At 43.0% G+C, this 23,328-nt stretch overlaps 1 protein-coding gene across 1 annotated transcript in view; it reads left to right on the plus strand.

Moving 5' to 3' along the window:
- LOC126203384 (clathrin coat assembly protein AP180-like) overlaps window positions 1–23,328 on the plus strand; it is a 186,611-nt gene that overhangs the window by 81,398 nt on the left and 81,885 nt on the right. Inside the window, exon 3 of the mRNA XM_049937682.1 lies at window positions 14,761–14,941. Coding sequence (XP_049793639.1) covers window positions 14,761–14,941 — 181 coding nt within the window. The remainder of the gene's footprint in view (window positions 1–14,760; window positions 14,942–23,328) is intronic.

Raw genomic sequence — 23,328 nt, forward strand, 5'->3', positions numbered from 1 at the left:
AAAAGAAAAATTCGGATTAGGTATTAAAATTCATGGAGAAGAAATAAAAACTTTGAGGTTCGCCGATGACATTGTAATTCTGTCAGAGACAGCAAAGAAATTGGAAGAGCAGTTGAACGGAATGGGCAGTGTCTTGAAAGGAGGATATAAGATGAACGTCAACAAAAGCAAAACGAGGATAATGGAATGTATTCAAATTAAATCGGGTGATGCTGAGGGAATTAGATTAGGAAATGAGACACTTCAAGTAGTAAAGGAGTTTTGCTATTTAGGGAGTAAAATAACTGATGATGGTCGAAGTAGAGAGGATATAAAATGTAGATTGGCAATGGTAAGGAAATCGTTTCTGATGAAGAGAAATTTGTTAACATCGAGTATAGATTTAAGTGTCAGGAAGTCGTTTCTGAAAGTATTTTTATGGAGTGTAGCCATGTATGGAAGTGAAACATGGACGATAAATAGTTTAGACAAGAAGAGAATAGAAGCTTTCGAAATGTGGTGCTACAGAAGAATGCTGTAGATTAGATGGGTAGATCACATAACTAATGAGGAGGTATTGAATAGAATTGGGGAGAAGAGGAGTTTGTGGCACAACTTGACAAAAAGAAGGGACCGGTTGGTAGGACATGTTTTGAGGCATCAAGGGATCACAAATTTAGCATTGAAGGGCAGCGTGGAGGGTAAAAATCGTAGAGGGAGACCAAGAGATGAATACACAAAGCAGATTCAGAAGGATGTAGGTTGCAGTAAGTACTGGGAGATGAAGAAGCTTGCAAAGGATAGAGTAGCATGGAGAGCTGCATCAAACCAGTCTCAGGACTGAAGACCACAACAACAACAGATAAAATTAACCACTTTAATTTCATAAAATACATAAAACGTAATTTTCTCTCCACAAAAGTTATGGGCACACGTCATATAGTTTTAAACATGGCTGTTACTCAGCAACCATGTACTAGTTTCAACATAGTATTATACAGCCAACCGTTTGCACACATCGTAGTGGTCGATCACAACCGATTGGCTGTATAATCCTATTTTGAGCCTACAAATCTAATTTTATAATCTGGTTAATAATTTGTCATAATCAACCTTATGCAGTCGGAATGATGAGGCGGTTGTCTGATACGTCAATACAAACAACAACCTAGGTTTTGAAAACACGAGTATTTGACTGATCGTTACCTCCGTCGAGGACATTGTCGTTTCGTGGAAACTGGAAAACTGAGGTATGTGTTGCCTACTGGAGGCGGAGCTTGTTCCCTCCCGCACCGTGTGTCACACGTCATCCCGCAGAAAACCCTGAGTGCTCTTCCCTGTCACCGCAAGACCCGGTCACAACATGTTCAGTTACAGTTTGCGAGTAGCAACCTCACCATGGAGGAGAAAAGACTGTCCTTGGCGCGAGCGTTGAAGGCGGTGAAATGTAGATGGAGACGAAAGAAGCGGAGGCAGTGTTGCTGGATTTACCGCTAAGTACCGTGCAAAACACTCGTTGTCAAAAAACTGAAAGTTTGCAAAAGCAGCTCATCTAAACATATTTCGGACAAAGGTATTGCAAGATCGACTCATAAAGCCATGTCAATCGACTAGTCGATCCCGATCGACAGGTTGAACACATCTGCTCTAAACGAACAGTCGCTGAGTTCAACAGGACCCAATATGGAATGAGATTTTCACTCTACAGTGGAGTGTGCGCTGATATGAAACTTCCTGGCAGATTAAAACTGTGTGCCGGACCGAGACTCGAACTCGGAACATTTGCCTTCCGCGGGCAAGTGCTCTACTAACTGAGCTACCCAAGCACGACTCACACCCCCTTCTCACAGCTCTCCTGCGAACCTTGCAGAACTAGCACTCCTGCAAGGAAGGAGAGCTTCTGTGAAGTTTGGAAGGTAGGAGACAAGGTACTGGCGGAATTAAAGCTGTGAGAAGGGGGCGTGAGTCGTGCTTGGGTAGCTCAGATGGTAGAGCACTTGCCCGCGGAAGGCAAAGGTCCCGAATTCGAGTCTCGTTCCGGCACACAGTTTTAATCTGCCAGGAAGTTTCAGGACCCAATATGGATAAAATTCACTTAAATCAACAAGTGTTCAGAGATCTCCGTTGCCCCACACTGCCAAAGTTCATCGCTGACATCTAATCCTTCAAATTAATTTTGCACGTTGTCACTCGCTAATCTTCGGAGGGTCTTCAGAGTCCCGTGTTGGAGATGGCATTGTGATGATTCCTTCCGTTTTGTTGTCCATAAACCTTCAGAGAACTTTGCGCTCCGCTACTCAGTTCGGCGGGTTTCTGCTAACCGTGGAATTCTTACTGTTGTAAGGAGGAAACTTCTTTCGCATTTCAATCGTGATGGATAGGCATAATTTCCAAACCATGGATGCCTTGCATCTGTTTCTAGCTTCTTCTTTTCAATTTCTGCTGCTAGCTTTCTTTTTAAATCCAGAGCTGCTACTCTCACAAGTGAAAAGATCTTATTAACTGGAGTTGGTCTTAGGCACGCTGTGACTATGCGTCCTGTATCATGAAGAACAAGTCAACCTAGCATGTGCGGAGTTACTCCAGACTGTAGCAGCGTATTACGCAGCAGAGAAGTGCAGAGCAAGAGCAGATGTGAGAAGGACCCTGGACTATGCTCCCCACTTTGTGTTTGTCAGTCTGCGGGCGAGATTGTCCCTGGTGCATACCTTCCGCCTGGTATCTATACAGCATGTGTAAGTTAAGGTACGATCCAATTTGAACCGAAGTATTTCGGGTGTTCACAGTGGCTATAACTTCGTAATTCCAGGTCGTGTTCATTCTTTTTCTTGCCTCCTTCTTGCGAAGGTGGAATGCACACACACCCAGGTTTTATCTGGATCGGCTTAATGCTTTCCAGCAGAACACTCGTTCTTTCAATGAAATTTTCTATATCCTTTCGGCACATTAACTCCGCTAATTCTGAAATTACACTCTGAATCTCTGGAACCGTGAAAGCGATCGTGTTTAGTTGGCGTACACTCGAGATTTCAGATACCCCACAAAAAGAAATCACTTGGCGTCAAATCACAAGTTGCGGTCAGTTCATATCACAGTTGTGAGAGTTCAGTCATTCAGGGAACATCTCTCGTAACAAGGCCGCTAAAACTACACGCTGTTCCGTTCACCATGAAGCGCTCCATTGCTTACCACAAAAGAAAAGAACAAAGGAAAAAAAGTCTCCAACGATCAGTGCTGCCAACTTACAAGAGAATAAACGGCGAGCATTTTACAAGTAGCGTTCTTTATGGGACACCCTTTTATTAAGTTGCTGAGTTGGGTAGTGCAGTTTCAGAAACTGTTTCCCACACGACGCATGCACTGTGTGACGTCACGCGAGAACCAAATGGTTGGGACGTCGGCTCCGATTGCCAGTGACGCTTCGGCCCGTTCTTCGGGCTCTGGGGCCCGTTCTTCGGGCTCTGGGTGGTGGTGCATCAGGACAATGAGCTGGAGAGTCATGCGGTGATCGGCGCCTGCCACACAACACTGGATACAGAGCATGCGTTGTGCCCGGAAGATCCTGGCCTTTCTCAGCAGCATTTATTAACAATCTGCGATACGTAAGCACAAACAAAATGAAAAATTTGGTATCACCCTGCACAAGCGCGTATTGCTTTACAAGTTCGCTGAAGAATGGTTCAAAAATGGCTCTGAGCACTATGGGACTTAACATCTATGGTCATCAGTCCCCTAGAACTTAGAACTACTTAAACCTAACTAACCTAAGGACATCACACAACACCCAGTCATCACGAGGCAGAGAAAATCCCTGACCCCGCCGGGCATCGAACCCGGGAACCCGGGCGCGGGGAGCGAGAACGCTACCGCTTCGTTGAAGAAAATGTGTTTTATTTTACAAGGGGCGTTCAATAAACAATTCCCCACAATTTTTTCCTCAGAACATGTTTGTTCTTGAGAGTTAGAATTTAGTGTCAAAATCAGTCAACATTTCTTTTATATGAACTATTCGGTTGGTGCGTAAGTTCGAAGCGTTTTTGCGTAACTTTAATAAACAAAACAGGTAAACACAACAGAGAATTTCATCATCAATAATATATTTTCATTCACTATTTACAGCATTCTGTCAATGCTGGGGTAGCTTTTCGATTCCGCGACTGTAGAAATGACGTGGTTTTGAGGCGAAGAACTCGTCAAGTTCGAAGCGCATTTTCATCCGGAAAGGAAGTTCCTTGTAGATCTGAGGGTGGAAGATCAGGTGAGTAAGGTGGATACGGAATGACTTCCCACCCCATCTCCTGTATGTTGTTTTTGTCAGTCTAGCAGACTGCGAGCGGGCGTGGTCGTGGAGTAGCGTAACTTCACGCAATCTTCCTGGTAGTTGTTCTTGGATTGCATCTGCAAGACTTCTTACTTGTTGACAATAAAGATCAACGGTGATGGTTATACTGTGGGGAAGCAACTTGTAGTACACCACACTTTTATTGTTTCACCAGATGCTTAACATTATCTTTTGTGGGTGTGCACAGGTCTTTGTACGGGGAGCTGCTGTTTTGTTTGGGCTCACCCATTCTTTTCCTGTTTTTATATTAGCATAAGACACTATTTCTCGTCACCAGCAACTACACACGGCAGCAATGGTCGGTGTTTTAAGAGCCAATCGATGATCACTAAGCAGAGATGCACATATGGTCACATGATGATTTTTATGATTTTGGCTTAGAACATGCGGTCGCAAAACACTGAATTTTTGAACCATCTCCATTGCATGCAAATGTTTGGCGATGGTGGTGATCACAGTTCATAAATTTTACGATTTTTCGAGTACACTGGCGTGGATCATTGTGGATTATTGCTTTTGAAAGATCTTTCTCAAACCCTGAAGGCGGAGAGCTACTACTATCAAAACAATCCTCCTTAAAATCAGAAAACCAGTTTCTTGGCCGGCCTGTGTGGCCGTGCGGTTCTAGGCGCTACAGTCTGGAACCGCGTGACCGCTACGGTCGCAGGTTCGAATCCTGCCTCGGGCATGGATGTGTGTGATGTCCTTAGGTTAGTTAGGTTTAAGTAGCTCTAAGTTCTAGGGGACTGATGACCACAGATGTTAAGTTCCATAGTGCTCAGAGCCATTTGAACCATTTTTAGCCAGTTTCTTGCCATCCTCTTTCCAATGGCATTATTCCCACGCAAATGTTTTTGGCTGCCTCTGCTGCTATCAGCCCTGTATTGAACTCAAACAGAAGAATACTTCGGAAATATTTCTCCGCTTGGTACTTCATTTTATAGCGTCCACAGCTCCGCTCACTATTTCCAAATGACAGAATGACAATATACAAACTCAAATAACAACAGGGAACTACAAATGGAAAATGAAACCCAAAGCAATCGCAATATGAAAATGCGAAACAAAAATACCTCGCACTTATTCGCCAATCATATATTTTTCTGCATAGTCTCTATCACGCTCTTGGCCTTACGGGAGGGTTGTGTAAGAGCAAGATTCCCTGTTGGTAAAATCTCTTGTCCAGTGCTCTTAGACATGTTTTAACTGCATGAGTTACGCTATCGTCATCTTCAGACTGTGTCACACGTAGAAAATCCGTAAGTGGTCCAACAAATGGGAATCTGAGGACGCCAGGTGGCTGGGACAATAATTTCCAACTCACTTTGGTGATTTGTTCTTGGATTCTGTAATTCGTGTGTGAGCGCGCATTTTTATATTGTGTCAACATTTCTTTTCGATTCTTATCTGAGCAAACACGCCGGAAACAGTTCGCCCTTGAATTAGTGGTTGGACCTTTTGGCAACACATTCACGAGAATGACACCATCACTACTGCAGAATGTCAACATGATTTTGCCAGTAGAGGGATCTGCCTTAAATTTCGTGTTTTTTGGAGACTGAACTTGTTGCCACTCAAGTAACTGATTTTTTGTTTCCTGCTCAAAATGATGCACTCACGTTTCGTCACCTGTAACGATCCGTAAGAGAAAGACATCTTCCATTGGCGTCAAAGATCTCCACCAGTTCACATGAAATGGCTCTTCTTTAGATCTTGCGGTGTGTTGTGAGCAATCGTGGAACAAATCGCAGAGTCTGAACCACTGCACACGCATTTACAACGTTCAACGATAGCGGAAGAATCAGTTGTCGAGTTGTCTGCACAAATAATGGCATCCAAGCGATCTACCACGTCGGCAGCAGTGGCTGCGACAGGACTTCCTGAACGTGGAGCTCAGTTTATGCACATCTGGATGCTTTAATTCTCTGTACCCATCATCCAACAGTACTCCGATCATCTACATCATTACCACACATTACACACAAACTTTTATAAATGTTCACAACGGTTTCTTTTTCCGCAACCTAGAATTAAAATACAACGGGTTGCTAGTAACGAGTGTCTTGCGTATACATCATTTTGATGGTTCAGTATGGCTCTGCTATCTGTTAGAATTGTTAGAAACTTCGCATATCTGCAGAAGACACATCAAATGTGAAGCACTTGTGGGGACGTTTTCATCCAGGGTGGACATTAAAAAACTGACAGAATGTACGTACGGATTCCTGACAAGAAATGCAGGAAAATGGGTCTTATGTGTCAGGAGATGCATCGTTGCCACAGTAGGTGGTGCTGACGAATGAAAGTTTCTCTGACCACGTGCCATGTGGTGCTTGTGTGTTGCAGGCCGTTTGTCTGACGCAGCGTACTATAAGTAGCAGAATGTTCCGGTATTCATGTCGGGAACAAGTCGAGATTGTGTTTGCGTCCGGTCAAGCAAATGGAAACGGTCGAGAGGCAGCACAGCTATGGTTCAAATGGCTCTGAGCACTATGCGACTTAACTTCTGAGGTCATCAGTCGCCTAGAACTTAGAACTAATTAAACCTAACTAACCTAAGGACAACACACACATCGATGCCCGAGGCAGGATTCGAACCTGCGACCGTAGCAGTCGCTCGGTTCCAGACTGTAGCGCCCAGAACCGCACGGCCACTCCGGCCGGCGCAGCACAGCTATACCAAAACAACTACACTCACAGACACCAACCACATCACACAACATTTCAAGCCCATTTTGGGCGTCTGGGTGAGGGTCTTTTCAGACAGACGAACGTGGAGGAAGGCGGCGGAGTGTATGTATACCAGATTTGGAGGACCAGGTTCTACAGGATATTGAGAAGAGCCCTGGTGCAAGTTCCAGGGAAGTGGCCCGCGAACAGGGTGTAAGCGAGTGTACAAGTGTGTGTATCCTGCATGACAACTGCCACTACCCTTATCACCTGCAACGAGAGCAGAGATAACTAGCAGCGGATTTCCCCCTAGGGTCAAGGTATTGTCGATGGTTTTGCACCACACCATCAAGTTATGGGATTTTGTCATCAGTCCTCTTTACCGATCAAGCTACCACAATTGGCATTACTAATCTGCGTAATCGTCATCTGCGGGCTGCAGACAGTGACTCGTCAGCATCAGTTCCTCACCAGTGTGTGGGCTGGAATTTTCGGCGACAACATTGCTGGAACGGTTATTATTCCATAACACCTCGGCGGAGGAATGTACCTGGACTTCCTGCGGAGTACTCTGCCTGGACTGCTTGAGAATGTGTCTTCGGCAACACCACAGGCCATGTGGTTTCTGCATGACGGAACACCACCCCACTTCCGAATTACAGGTGGCCGGTACCTCAAGAACGTCTTCGTGGAAAGGACGCGGAGGTCCTGTAGCGTTGCATGTGTAACACCCCAATTATAAAACCCATAATGAACACCCTTATTGTTGCAAGAAGGAATAGAAAAATCAGTCATCCTGACAGTGATGACAGCTAATGACAAAATTTATACTCTTGACAGTTTAATTAACAAGAATGTTATGTAAATACTAATGCTTATCATAAAGAAAGGACTGAATGAATGAACACCATATGATACGAAACAGAAACTTTAAAGAAAGAATTCAAAAAGATTATTATTTACGAAGGTTAAAGCCCAGACCATAAATTGACCAAAGATAACATTTATCCTAGAAGAGAGTTGTAGCCGCACCGAGATGTAAGTTCGCTGCGACTACAATGTAACTCGGCAATGGAGATGTTAACTTCACTTCTCTCTTGTACTCTTGCAGTAATAGTACGCATGTTAAGCGCCACTAGATATCTGAAGCGTAAAAGTTTTACGGTTGGAAGTATTAGTCAGAAGTCGGACTGAAGTAAAATCATCTTTACCGTTTAGACAGATATCGGGATGGTTGGTATATGTGACAGAAAAATAACTCGGGTGTTTGCTGATTTCTGATGGGACTTAGCCTTCGTGATACTTAATAGTCACGAACATCAAAGGACACAGAAAGAGACTGATCGCCGACATAACTCAATTATTAGACTTGAGTAGACTACAGATAAACTCAATCACCAAGAACTTACAATTGTGCCCTGTTGTCAGAGGCTATTGTCAAAGTCAGAATTGCTGATGCTAACAGACGCATTTCCCTGAATGAAAAATAGGTGTGTGTGCTCAGTGTAGGGACAAATAATTACGAAGAACAATAAACTTTAATTCTTCGTGTCGCATACATCATTTAATGGACATTTAAATTGTATTTGTGGAATTAACTGAATCTCCGGATAACATTAAAGTGAATAGTGATTTAGTGACAATTCACCCGTAAACAGCAATACGTTTACACCGCAATACGACGCATTCTGAACGTTACTCAAGGGTATGTTATCTCTGGAATTACGTCGTGTAGTTGTTGAATACGCGACGTAGCGACGCCTTGACGACGGGATAATAATTTACAACTCCTCGCAAAAATTATGATGTGGCATCGGCTTCGGTGATGTATTGATGATTCAAGACATTTATTCTCAGCGTTTGAATACCCATTCTCAAACCGGGCATAAGAACTACAGTCAGCAACTTCGCGTATACTGAAGAGTCTGTAGCGAACACCCAAAGGAATTTTGGTTATCATTTCAGATCAAGGGAGTCATAGCGTTATCGAGTGGTGCAGTCGCTATATTTATAAGTGGAGAAGATCGATAGCCATCGAACACCATTGCTTTAATTACAAGCAAGGGCGGTGCACACACTCCGGTGTGCTGTTCCATCGAGACGTTGATGTCAATTTTGAGAGACAGTCTCTGAAAAATAACCAAATCGCGCGAAGAGTTTGTTTTTACAATAGTTACAGACTTGTGTTGTCGTGATCGACGGACGCCATTCCACGTCATCTCGCCTGGGACAACCATCACCATCGAGCCGAGACAAAACGAAACGTCACACCTGCTAGATCAGTGGACTTGAATCCCCTGTATTTTTACCTCTGAGTTAGTTAGATAGTTAGTTAGTTACGTGTTCCATTGATCAATAGCACGGAAAACCGTTATGATGTGGAACGTGTCAAATGCACAAGAAATGCGCACAGCAAACAAGTATTTTTTGTTTACATTATAGTGTTATACCTAAATATTTCTATTATCTATCCCATTCCCTTAAATGGCACAAAATGCGTATATTATATCTCCAGATTTATTTACTCATATTCAAGAATTCATCTATGGTATAGAAGGAGTTGTCAAGGAGGTATGATTTCGATTTGTTTTTGAAACTATTAATGCTGTCTGTCAGACATTTTATTTCATCTGGTAATTTATCAAAAAGTTTTATAGCAGCATATTTCACCCCTTTCTGTGCCAAAGATAGATTAAGTAAAGGATAGTGTAGGTCTTTCTTTTTTCTGGTATTGTAATCATGAATGTCGCTGTTGATTTTAAACTGATCCATGTTGTTGAGAAAAAATTTCATTACTGAGCAAATGTACTGTGAAGCAGTTGTAAGAATTCCTAACCTTTTAAACAGATACCTACAAGATGTGCGACTATGAACCCCACACATTATTCTATTTTCTTTGAGCAGTGAAAACCTTTTGCCTAAGTGTTGAGTTGCCCCAGAATATTGTTCTGTATGACATCAGAGAGTGGAAGTATGTAAAGTATGTTAGCTTACTAATTTCTACATCTTCAAAATTGGCAATTATTGTCATTGCAAAAGTTGCTGAACCTAGTCGCTTTAGTAGGTCCAAAATATGAATTTTCCAATTAAGATTCTCATCAATATGTACACCCAAAAACTTAGTATGCTCTACCATGGATACTGACTTGTTTTGATATGTTTGTTGAAGGAATTATACTTTTTGCAACAGAAAATTGGATGTACTGTATTTTTTCAAAGTTTAGAGCCAGCCCATTCTCAGAAAACCAATTAATAACTTTTCCAAAGACCTTATTTGTATCATTTTCTATTGGACTTCCTTTTGCTGGATCAATAATTATGCTTCTGTCATCAACAAACAGTGTCAGTTCAGCGTCTTGTTTCACGTAAGAAGGGAGGTCATTCACATATATCAATAACAGGAGGGGACCCATGATCGAACCTTGTGGAACACCTAATGTAATTTCACCCCAGTTAGATGAAGTGGCAAACTCCTTTGAATCACTTGAAGCATATAAAGAGACTTTTTGCTTCCTGTTCTGTAGATATGACTTAAACCACTCATATGCTGTTCCATTTATACCACAGAATTGTAATTTCTCTAACATAATGTCATGGTTCACACGATCAAACGCTTTGGATAAGTCACAGAATATTCCTACTGTTGGCATTTTACTATTTAAAGACTCTATTATGTGGACAGTGAAATTGTATATTGCTGTCTCAGTGGAATAGCATTTCTGAAATCCGAACTGTGAAGTATCCCATTACTGTTGAGATGGCTAACCACTCTTGAGTACATCACTTTCTCAAAGGTTTTTCAAAATGCTGTAAGCAAGGATACTGGCCGGTAATTATTGACATCTGTGGTTTCCCCCTTTTTGTAGAGAGGCCTGACAATGGCATATTTTAACCTGTCTGGAAAAATACCCTGAGTCAGTGATACATTACATATGTGACTCAAAATCAGCTGTAATTGCTCCACATTGTTTTAATAACTTGTCAGAGATGTCATCTACTCCAACAGAACATTTATTTTTGAAAGATTTAATAATTTTCCTTATTTCACAAGAGGTTGTTAGATGAAACTTAATCTGACTAAAATTTTTCAAAACTGGCTCTTCCATGTACTGCCTGCCTTTTTCTTTTGAACTATTCTCACCAATTTTTTCTCCTACACTTAAGAAGTGATTGTTAAATACAGTGGCTACCTGTGTACTGTTGGTTAAGATGGTCTCATTCTCTTTAACAGTAGTACTACCTACCACAGTGGTTACTTTTCCTGTCTCCCTTCTAACAACATTCCATATTGATTTGATTTTATTGCTGGAGTTGTTAATTTCTTCTCTAACATACATATACTCCTGGAAATTGAAATAAGAACACCGTGAATTCATTGTCCCAGGAAGGGGAAACTTTATTGACACATTCCTGGGGTCAGATACATCACATGATCACATTGACAGAACCACAGGCACATAGACACAGGCAACAGAGCACGCACAATGTCGGCACTAGTACAGTGTATATCCACCTTTTGCAGCAATGCAGGCTGCTATTCTCCCATGGAGACGATCGTAGAGATGCTGGATGTAGTCCTGTGGAACGGCTTGCTATGCCATTTCCACCTGGCGCCTCAGTTGGACCAGCGTTCGTGCTGGACGTGCAGACCGCGTGAGACGACGCTTCATCCAGTCCCAAACATGCTCAATGGGGGACAGATCCGGAGATCTTGCTGGCCAGGGTAGTTGACTTACACCTTCTAGAGCACGTTGGGTGGCACGGGATACATGCGGACGTGCATTGTCCTGTTGGAACAGCAAGTTCCCTTGCCGGTCTGGGAATGGTAGAACGATGGGTTCGATGACGTTTTGGATGTACCGTGCACTATTCAGTGTCCCCTCGACGATCACCGGTGGTGTATGGCCAGTGTAGGAGATCGGTCCCCACACCATGATGCCGGGTGTTGGCCCTGTGTGCCTCGGTCGTATGCAGTCCTGATTGTGGCGCTCACCTGCACGGCGCCAAACACGCATACGACCATCATTGGCACCAAGGCAGAAGCGACTCTCATCGCTGAAGACGACACGTCTACATTCGTCCCTCCATTCACGCCTGTCGCGACACCACTGGAGGCCGGCTGCACGATGTTGGGGCGTGAGCGGAAGACGGCCTAACGGTGTGCGGGACCGTAGCCCAGCTTCATGGAGACGGTTGCGAATGGTCCTCGCCGATACCCCAGGAGCAACAGTGTCCCTAATTTGCTGGGAAGTGGCGGTGCGGTCCCCTACGGCACTGCGTAGGATCCTACGGTCTTGGCGTGCATCCGTGCGTCGCTGCGGTCCGGTCCCAGGTCGACGGGCACGTGCACCTTCCGCCGACCACTGGCGACAACATCGATGTACTGTTGAGACCTCACGCCCCACATGTTGAGCAATTCGGCGGTACGTCCACCCGGCCTCCCGCATGCCCATTATACGCCCTCGCTCAAAGTCCGTCAACTGCACATACGGTTCACGTCCACGCTGTCGCGGCATGCTACCAGTGTTAAAGACTGCGATGGAGCTCCGTATGCCACGGCAAACTGGCTGACACTGACGGCGGCGGTGCACAAATGCTGCGCAGCTAGCGCCATTCGACGGCCAACACCGCGGTTCCTGGTGTGTCCGCTGTGCCGTGCGTGTGATCATTGCTTGTACAGCCCTCTCGCAGTGTCCGGAGCAAGTATGGTGGCTCTGACACACCGGTGTCAATGTGTTCTTTTTTCCATTTCCAGGAGTGTATTTCTTGACGGCATCTGAATAGCGTTGTGGATGCTGAACTGCTTCTAGATCTGTAGACTCTTCAACAGCGTATTCACGACGCCTATGACGCTATTCGGAGAGAGGTCGGAACGTGCGACACAATGCGATAACTCATGATGCGACGTGCGAACGCGTGCATTGTTCATCAGTTGCGACATGGAGGCGATACAGTTCTGTACTGCGTTCCGGAGCGATTTTTCGTCGTTGCATGTGCACCCTCCATTTCCGGACACATGTTCGCGGGACCTTTTTTTTTTCCATTTCCAGTCAGGAATCCGTCCCTGCAGTTTGTCCGTGTTATTGATGTTCACCCAGTATACAGTGTGTCCCTCCCAAGAGTCGGTAGGAGAATTTTCTCTGTTATTTCAGCAGTATTTACGATTTAGCTTTTCCGATATGTAGCTGGAGTCAGCTGAAGCAAATACTGCTCATCACGCCGGCAATGGCCAGGCCCACACTTACGGCACCGCCATGCGGCAGCGCTGCTCGGTCGCTGCTGGAGTAGGCCTACTGGTTTTTCCTCGTGTTCACTGTCGTTGTTAATACGTGTTGGTGAAACGAATATCGCACTACACTATTTGGGGCCGCTCTAGCGAATGGACATATAAAATTGCGTTTTAGAAATCATTTTGTTTGCCACAGGAAACAAACCGGCTCTATCTGTCGACGGTAGGCGAAGTACGGATAAAGTGATGAGCAGTATTTGTTTGAAAATTGTTAAGGCTTTCGAGGCCGTCTGTTTCGGGTTCTTCGACCGATGTTCGTTTGGTGATTTTTCTGGAGTTTTACCAGCTGAGTAGCTTCACTCTCCATTGATGGTGGTGGACAGGGATCGAGATCGCGGCCGCAGACTATATGAATGGGAATTCCGAGAAATTCGACATGTGCAAAAAAACTAACCTTAACAGGACATATAAAAAATTCCAGGTCTTAAAATTATGCTGAAATTCGGTTTTCTTCTCATTTTTCATTGCAATGGATGTAGAAGGAAGAAAGACAATGCACTGTAAGTAAGATGATAAGTTTTCTTGACGTTAAAATTTATTTGGTGAACATGTGGGCTTTCTCATTATTTTGTAATAAATAAGCTCATATACTTACGTAACACGTAGTTCATTGGTAAAATAGCCAACAATCAAGCAAATTATAACTATTTTTCGTTCTCTTTGCAATTATACTCCACACATGGTTAATTCTTTGACACGTGTTGAGCAGTTGCAAATGGCAGTGTAGAAGTTCTGGATGATTTCATCTTTTAGTAGGAATCGTTGAAATCGCTTTAGGTCACGTATTTTCTTGTCATTTATAGGTATATATCGATTATTCTATTGTTTAAAACAGTGCTGAAAACACAGAATTTTGAGAAAGCTCATATCTTTTGTACATGTGGGGTTTCTCTTTCTTTAGGTAATACAATAGCTGCATGATAACACAGGAAACGAAAGAACATATGGATTTTCTCTATACCATGATCGGCCTAGATGTTCAAAGTACTAAATCACAGGTAACTGTTTTGTCAAAAAATAGACATTTGGGGTGTCTCAATATTCCCATTTATATGTATCTAGGGCACTGACGTCCAAGGACTTTCACGTGGGGAGAACCTCAGCGGCAATGACCACGGGAAAGCCCTTGGCGTTAGTGCGCCAGGTGCGTATAATCTGCATTCGAGAACTCAACTCCACCAAAAGCAATGGAGGGTGAAGCTCTGAAAATGCCAACCACTCGAGCTGGCGAAACGTCAGAGAAATGGGGTCAGCGGAAGAACCCGAGACAGAGGCCAACAGGCTATTTGTCAGTTTTGTTGGGGCTGACTGCAGCTATGCATTGGAAAAACTAAATTCTGTAAATATTGCCGAAACACTAGAGAAAATGCTGCGGACGATTCTAAGCAGGGACACCCGGTACATATGAATTAATCTTCAGAAGTTTTGGAGACACTATTTATTGAACGGCTTTTGTAGGTAGCTGACTTCATTTTTGCAGCGGACTGCGCGTACACGTTCGAAGCTCCAGAGGAGGCGTCTCTGGAACTAGAGGTGGGCAACATCGCGGCGGCGCCCTCTGGAGGTTCGGCGTACAACTACGGCTACAGCTACTCGTGTGGACCGCAGGCCGTCCGCATCTTCGACTTCCGGCCGGACGGCGCACTCGTCGTCGCTGCTACGTGAGTCTGCGCCAATTCCTGCTTATATGCACCATCTTTTGAAAAGTTCCCGTGCACTTCTATGTAACGTGAAACAGTTAGTAGTGGTCACTGGAGAATGGATGACAAGACGAGTGATTTAGAGTGATGGATCATGATGTACCATCTGGCAATCCGTTGAAGAGGTTTGGGTTTCGCGAATGCCTGGAGAAAGTTACCTGCTATCGTCTGCAGTGCCAACAGTGGAGTACAGGGAAGATGGTGATACAGTATGATATTCTCTTAAAATTGAATCGAGCTTCACGCTGGGTGCCATTTTAACGAAATTCCTGGAATGAATGATTTGAAATTTCGTAGAAATAAAAAAAAAGGAAATAATTTTATTTCTTGCTTAAAAGTTAATTTGCCTTAGTGCGAACTTTGTTGTAGAACCACTCTCTTCATTACGTGTGGTAATAAAAAAACAAATTTTACTTTCTTAAGGATTACGTACATTTAAAGGAAATTATTACATGCACTCATATTAATTGGATAGTACTATCTGGATAAGAACTGAGTCTCTTAAATCATTCGGCCTTGGCATACACTTTCCAGAATGCAGTGGGTTTTTCTTTTTGTGAAATATTTTTACTGACTTTTATCCCGGCACTAGCCATAGAACACAAGAATATTTTAATTAACAGAAAATGTCTTAATTATTGCCAAGCCGACATTTATCACTGATCAAACCTACTACATTACGCATGTGGTTTATAGATGACGTGGGCATGCTCATTTACATAAATAATTCACACTTTTAATGAATACTAATATATTTAGCCCAAACAACAAGTCAACTCACATTAATTCGTACGCTTTGATTAAAGGCGGCAAAGTCCCGACAGATACAAAAGAAGTACATCTTAACTCTGCTGGATAACCACGATGCATACACAACCTTTAGTGCCCACAATGCGGGTTAATGAATCAGGCGCGTCTAATGGGCGCGAGCGTAGCTGCACATCGCGTCTGCTAGAGCGATCAAGGATTAACACTTCCTCACTTCTTCCTCACTTCAGCTGCTCTGTCCACAACTGACCCTTCCTCACTCTAGCGGCTCTGTCCACACACTGACTCTTCCACACACTAGCTGCTCTGTCCACAACTGACCCTTCCTCACTCTAGCGGCTCTGTCCACACAACTAGCTGCTCTGTCCATACAACGACAGAGAGTCTCCACATGCCAAAGATAAACAACGGCACGACTATTACGATTATTAACATTTCTTTGTAAATCGATTTCTAGCAAATATCGCTGATACCGCAAATACTGACACTTTTACATTCACATAATATAGAAATTTCCTATCCTAATACAGAGAAATGTTACAAAAAAATATAATAAAAATAACAAACATATTTCATACCACATTCAGTAATATTAAGATATATATATATATATATAACTTGCCCAGATCGGCGTATATGTTACAAATAAATTGTGAAAATGCCAGGGAACGTTACATTGCCCCCTGGCAGCATTTGGCAAAGAGGTTTTACACTTTGACACAATGGTGCCAGTAACGCTCTTTACACCTCTGTATGTTTTATGGAATGGCTCTTGTAATTAGCCCCAGGATTATATAAGTACATGGCTCCCCCATTTGGGCGTAGGCAATCAGGAAACCTGGGCAAAACTGTGCCGGAGCCCAGCCATCCCAGTTGGTTTATAGTCCATATTAACAGTTTTTCATTTGAAGTATTTTTGCAGTTTGTCACAAACGGGTTTACACAATTACACAATATCACTATTTTTCTTGTGATACACTACAAGGTCACTTGTCCTAGGATATATCAATTACGGACGTACATAGTACATGTTCAATGTTTATCAAAATGAAGTCATTAATATGTTATTCAGTTTATGTAAACATTTCAAAAGCCAATAATGTATTTGATGAGCGGTGGGGTGCGGCGCTCGGCGCGGCGCGCTGACTTCGTGTAGGTCACCGCCCCATCGTTGACAGCTACGGCGCGTACGGGCGTGGCTGTCTGGTCTGCTACGGGCTGCTGTGGCCGCTGCATAGCTGCTATAGCCGAACGCGTTGGATACCAGCTCGCCCGTGCGACGTCTTCTTGCGGTGCTCCAGGAAACATGCAACAAGTTCACAAACAGTATACTATCCGTATTTCCTGCTGTGGGAAAGAACGCACACAATTAGTGGTAGTTATTACTCAGTAGGCCTTCACTAGTCTGGTTCGCACAAGGTTTCATTGTCACAGTACACTTTTATGGGCACACAATATTTTCCACCGTCATGACTTGTCATTAGTCACACGCTCTTTCCTAGCGTCCCTTTACATACAAAAGGTTAAAATTTGACACTAGGTTTATCCACCGTCCGTTATCGGTTCACTGTTCGTGTTGTGCTAGTTCTTTATCAGTGACTGTCACTGTGTTTCTGCCGCACAATACTACACTTTTGTTAAAGTTTATTTATTTCTATTTACAATGTCCGCTGCTGAATTTGTTTGCAACAGCACATTCGTAACCTTTTACCAGAGTGTAAGATTTACGTACATACAATCAACGTCCTACGTAACCACAGTGAAGTCTCTGTAGGCGAAAATTTACTTGGACCGTATCTGGCTAGCTCTTTCTTATTGATTGAATCTGCACATGCTTCAATTGAAGCTTCTTTGTGAGTTTCTTTACGCTACATAAATTTACAACAAGGTTGCCTCCCGTGGTGCTCTCGGGTCACTACTGGGTGCATTATTTTGTGATAACACTAGTGAGATAATAAAGTTCTCAGGGCCTTATATTACTAATATTGTTCCGGGTTCAGATCTGTCAATCTGACAGCTACACATAGATACACATAATATAAAGGATTGTGCCAAGAAATATCTCAAATTAAACACAAATTAAAAGAGTACATAACACAAATATCCACACACATGAAAAAAGTCAATCATATTCTTATAACTATACACTCCTACACTAGTACACCTTATTAATGTTCATTGTTTACAAAGGAACGGTGTCCGCATAGGACTATTAGTCTTTTACTGTAGGAATGCTTTTACATCCTTACGCGGATACAGTCCCCGTACTCTCCCTGAGTGGGGATCTGCTAAGAGATAGCTACACTCATGTGGCACACTTACTACTCTAAAAGGTCCATTATACACCAATTGCCACTTGCTATTCTGTTTCAAAGATGCCGAGGACTTAGGATGATTGCGTAAGAGCACCAAGTCCCCAACATTAAATGTTTGGTTATTCGTTACATGTCGATTATATTTTTCCGTCCTTTTCTGGGCGCACCTGGTAAGGTTGCATCCCGCTTTTCTTATCTTCTCTTCCTTGGGCTCAGGAATGACTGGGACCTTAGGCAAGGGTGCCAGCCACTCGTTCAGAGCTCGATTATTATTCATTAATATCTCATTTGGTGGATACCCCGTAGAAGCATGCGGGGTTGCGTTGTGAATTTCGACAAACTTATGTATCATATCTGGCCACCTTGTGTGCTTATATGCAATGTATAACCTGCAAAATTTATTTAACTCTCCAAATACTCTCTCTACTAAACTTGCTTGTGGGTGAAAGCGGGAAATTAGTATACGCTTTATATCTTGTTCATATAAATAGTTTTTCCAGGTATGGCCTGTAAAATATGAAGCATTATCCGATATTATCGCTTCAGGCTTACCTACTTGTATAAAATATTCTTTGCCTAACCATTTCACTATTCCACGAGCAGTGGCTGATTTAAGGCAGTATATTTTTAAATATTTTGAAAAGAGGTCATACACCGCTAAAATGTACTTCAATCCACCCCTGGCTCGTGGGTAGGGTCCTGCTATGTCTATAGATACTAATTGAAGTGGTCGATGAGGCACAATAGGATGCAGTTCAAACCTTGTGGACTTATTTTGAAACTTAGCCTTTTGGCACAGAGGACAAGTCCTGATAATGGTGCGAGTCTGCTGGCTTATCCCTTTAAAATAACAGAATTTGGATAAAATCCTTATTGTTTTGCCTATCCCAGCGTGACCCCATGCTAAATGCGTGTGCCACACTACAGCTGGGATAGCCTGTTGTGGTATACACACGACTCCGTGGTCGTTTGACACACTTGTTTTATAATACAGAATATTATCTACTATTTTGAAATTCTGAACACTTTTAAGATTGGTTCCTTCTTTAATTTTGCTAATTATATCTCCCCAGATCGGATCAGTTTCCTGCAATATAGACATATTCTTACACATGTGTAAAAAGTCCCTCCTATGTACTTTATCTTGTACCAAGAGTATTCGATATTCCTCCGATTGTTCTAAAATATTTGACATTGAGGATTGCCCTAGTGGAAGCCTCGGCAAAGCGTCTGCCACAACATTATCTTGTCCCTTTAGGTACATGATTTTAATTTTATATTCCTGTAATGCTAACCTCCATCTTAGCAAGCGGGTATGGTATAATTTGCAAGTCATTAAATAGCTCAGAGCCTGATGGTCACTGAATACTTTGACTTCCTTACCATAGATATAGTAGTTAAATTTCTTTACCGCCCAGACCACTGCAAGAGCCTCTAATTCGGTAGCAGAATATGCTCTCTCGCAGCTGCTTAGTGTGCGGCTGGCAAACTCGATTATTTTTACTGTTGTGGGGTCGTTGCTCCTTTCCCACTGAAATAAACAAGCACCCAGACCGTATGAACACGAATCTGTCGCTATACAAAAATCTTTTGTCATGTCTGGGTGTCGCAATATGTTTGCATTCACCAAGGCGTTTTTGATAGCGTCAAATGCGCGTTGACATTCGTCTGTCCACACCCAGTGCGCATTTTTACGCAACAGGCTCAATAACGACTCGTTATTCATTAATTGGTTCGGGACAAATCGTCTAAAAAAGGATGCTAGACCTATAAATGCCTTGAGCTGTTTCTTAGTTCTAGGACTAGGAAACCCACGAATTGCATCAAGTTTTTTGTTGTCAGGTTTGATGCCTTGTGGTGTTATTATGTGACCTAGGAATTGAATCTGATTACGTCCAAACTTGGATTTATCAAGATTCGCTGTTACCCCTGCTTGCTTAAACCTTTCTAAGACTTTACTCAGTAGTTCTACGTGCTCCTCCCAGGTGGCAGTGGCAATCACTAGATCGTCTACATATACTGTCACCCTTTGCAGCAACTCCGGACCCAATACCGCGTCAAGGGCTGTTATGAAAACTCCTGCACTTACATTTAGGCCGAAAGGTAGTACCCTAAATTGGTAGCTTCTTCCCCCAAATATAAATGCAGTATATTGTCTCGACTCGGGTGTAAGTAGAATTTGCCAGAAAGAACTTCTCATATCAATAGATGTCAAATATTGCACTCCATGGAATTTTCGAAGTTGCTCATCAAGGTTTTCCGGATGAGTCCTGACAGGTACAATGATTTCATTTATGTCTCTTGCATCCAGTACTAACCGTACCTGTCCGTCAGCTTTTGCTACCGCCACCAATGGACTACTATAAGGGGACAAAGACGGTTCTATTATTCCCCACTCGGTCAGTTTTCTTATTTCCTTAGCTACTATTTCCTTCTTGGACCAAGGAATGGAGTATGAGGCTCGACAGTAAGTTTTGTGAGGCTTTACCTCGATCTTGTATTGATATCCCTTAACAACTCCTGGTCGTTCAGAAAATACATCTGCATAATTAGATAATAACTGTACTATTTCCTTCTGTTGAATTGAATTTAAATTTTCGGACTGTGATATTTTGTTCACTAATATATCCATATTCGCCTTTGATTGATCACCTTGTACGTCAGGATAATAGAGATTCTGCCCTGGACAATAATTGTCTAAATGTAGTATCGATTGATTCCTACATTTTATATTTATGGCGTTACAATTAGGTACAGGTACCTCTTCAGATCTAAGCATGGAAAATTCTATTCTCCTACCAGCATTCATCAAACTTAATTTTCCCCGAGAAAGGTCTATTATTGCGTCCCTCTTTCTCAAAAAATCTACCCCCAAAATGCAGGCTACCTTTAAACCCTTTACTACCAGGAATGAGCTCGTTATGGCTTCTTCCCCTATATACATCTCTACCCGCACTTGGAGCTTAATTATTTGTCGCTGTGCACTTATGGCTCCAGTGACTCTACAATTATTCACGGGAAAAGTCAGCATACGCCTTTCCTTCCCCAGTACCTTGAATAAGTCCATACTCATAACACTAACAGTAGCACCTGTATCTATGACCACTTGCACATCAATATTGTTAATTTTAACTTCTATTATCACTTGTACATTGTCCTTGTGTTCCTTTATGCACGTGGATGGTTCGGTTATTAATTCATCTCCCATCTGTACCCCGTCATTATACCTAAGGATACAGATTGTTTTCGGTGTTTTGTTTTGTGTCGGGCTGCTCTCACTCCAAACCGTAGCCGACGATGGAGAGCGTATCTCGGCCGCATCTAGTTTGTTGAATTATTGCTAGTGGATGGGCGTGGCTGCTCTGTGTCATTGACCTCCACTATGTGCACGTTGTGTTGCGTCGGCCGCCACGGCTGCGCAATTGGCGCATTTTGTGGTGGCGGTCGGTTATTGTCATATCTATCACTGTTTTGCCGGTCCGGACTGGGCCTCTGGTTCTGTGGCCAAGTTCGGTTTGCATCATTATAAGTATTAGTGTTGTACGGCCCCCTGGCATTTTTCCATCTATGACTGCTTGGTGGGCCTGTTTCATTCCGGTCATCGAACCTCCTTTTCCTATCATTATTCCCCGGTGGTCTATTTCCGTTCCGGTCTCTATCTCTATTTCCGTTTTGTGTATACCCTTGTCTTCTATTATTACCTCCGCCGTTTCTATTACTGGTTAGAGGCGTGTTATTTCTACCATTTCTATAACTATTTCCGTTACTTCTAATCTGTTCAGAGGCCGCCTTAATGTCCTCCTGAATCAGGTCAATTGCGTCCAGAATAGACAAGAAATGTTCCATATCATTTTCGGGCACGTGTATAAGCTTTTCCTTTACATGTATCGGCAAGTGTGATTTCAAAAGTCTGATCAAATCCCGAGATGAAATCTGTTCGTCCCAGTAACGGGTCTTATTAATGTACTTCTCAAAATATTTTCGCAAATTGCCTAATCGTGGAGAATACGGCTCTGGATTATATACTTCCTTCCGTAATCTCTCCTGAATACATGTTGACCAATATTTGGCCAAGAATGCCTTTTCGAATTGCTCATATGTATCGCAACTGTCAGCTGCTTCGGTTGCCCATAACGCAGCATCTCCCTGTATGTAAGACATAACAAACTGTATTTTCTGGGTATGACTCCAAACGCTAGGCAAAATGTTTCTAAATCCCTTGATAAACACTACAGGGTGAACAGATTTCTTCTCCGTTGTAAAGATCTGAAACTGTCGGTTCCTAATCAGACTTTCTTCAATCACTACTTTGGAATGACATTTATTTGTTCCGCTTACATCGGTTGCCTGTCCTGTCTTGCAGTCACAATTGTGTACTGCTGTATTTATATGCCTATCATTGTTGGACTTGGCTGGCGTGACATACGCCAGCGCATCGTCTTGCCGCAAACTTAGCTCCATTTCGGCAAGACGGCGGTCCACACTCCGCTGCCACAGCGGAATGTCCTTTTGCACTATCTTTTTAAGATCTTGCACATCCGCAGTAGAATCCATCTCTCTGGCCTCAATTGCGGCGTGCACTTTCTCATCTAATTCCTTTATGAAGTTACGTTCTACTTTGTGCACATGTTCGATCACTTTGTTCTCAATTACGTGGGTTGTGTTAAGTTCTAGTTGTTCGACCCTATTAGTCAGGACACTGACTTCCTCTACGATATTGGCATTAGCCATTTGAATACTATTTAGTCCTTCGCTTAATGCTTGCACCGTTTTGGGCATGGTTTCATATTTTTGTTTCAAGTTAACAATGTCACTTTGCATAACTTCTAAAGCTTGCATCAACTGCAAGTCCCTCTCATGCATGCGTCGGTCACGCTCTGCTTGTTTGGCATCACGTTCTTTATCACGCTCTGCTTGTTTACATGCAAATTCAGCTACCAATCTCTGGTCACGCTTTGCTTGTTCGGCATCACGTTCTTTATCACGCTCTGCTTGCATTTGTACAAATTCAGCTTGGAAAGTGATCATGCGCTCAAACATATCTTTTAATGATTGCACTTCTGACATCACACCACTCTCTGGTCCGTGCCCAGTGCTTGCGGATGGCTCACTATTTACGCTATCAACTGAATCACTGGGTGGCAGTGGCAACATTTCTTGCCCTTCTGCCCCCAGATTCTCACATTGTACTTCCTGAGCTACGTCACTAACATTACTTTGTGTCCCATTTTCTAACTCGGTATCACTATTAACTAACTGTTGCTC

This window comes from Schistocerca nitens, chromosome 9, assembly GCF_023898315.1.
Source record: "Schistocerca nitens isolate TAMUIC-IGC-003100 chromosome 9, iqSchNite1.1, whole genome shotgun sequence".
In the NCBI taxonomy this organism is placed as follows: Eukaryota; Metazoa; Arthropoda; class Insecta; order Orthoptera; family Acrididae; genus Schistocerca; species Schistocerca nitens.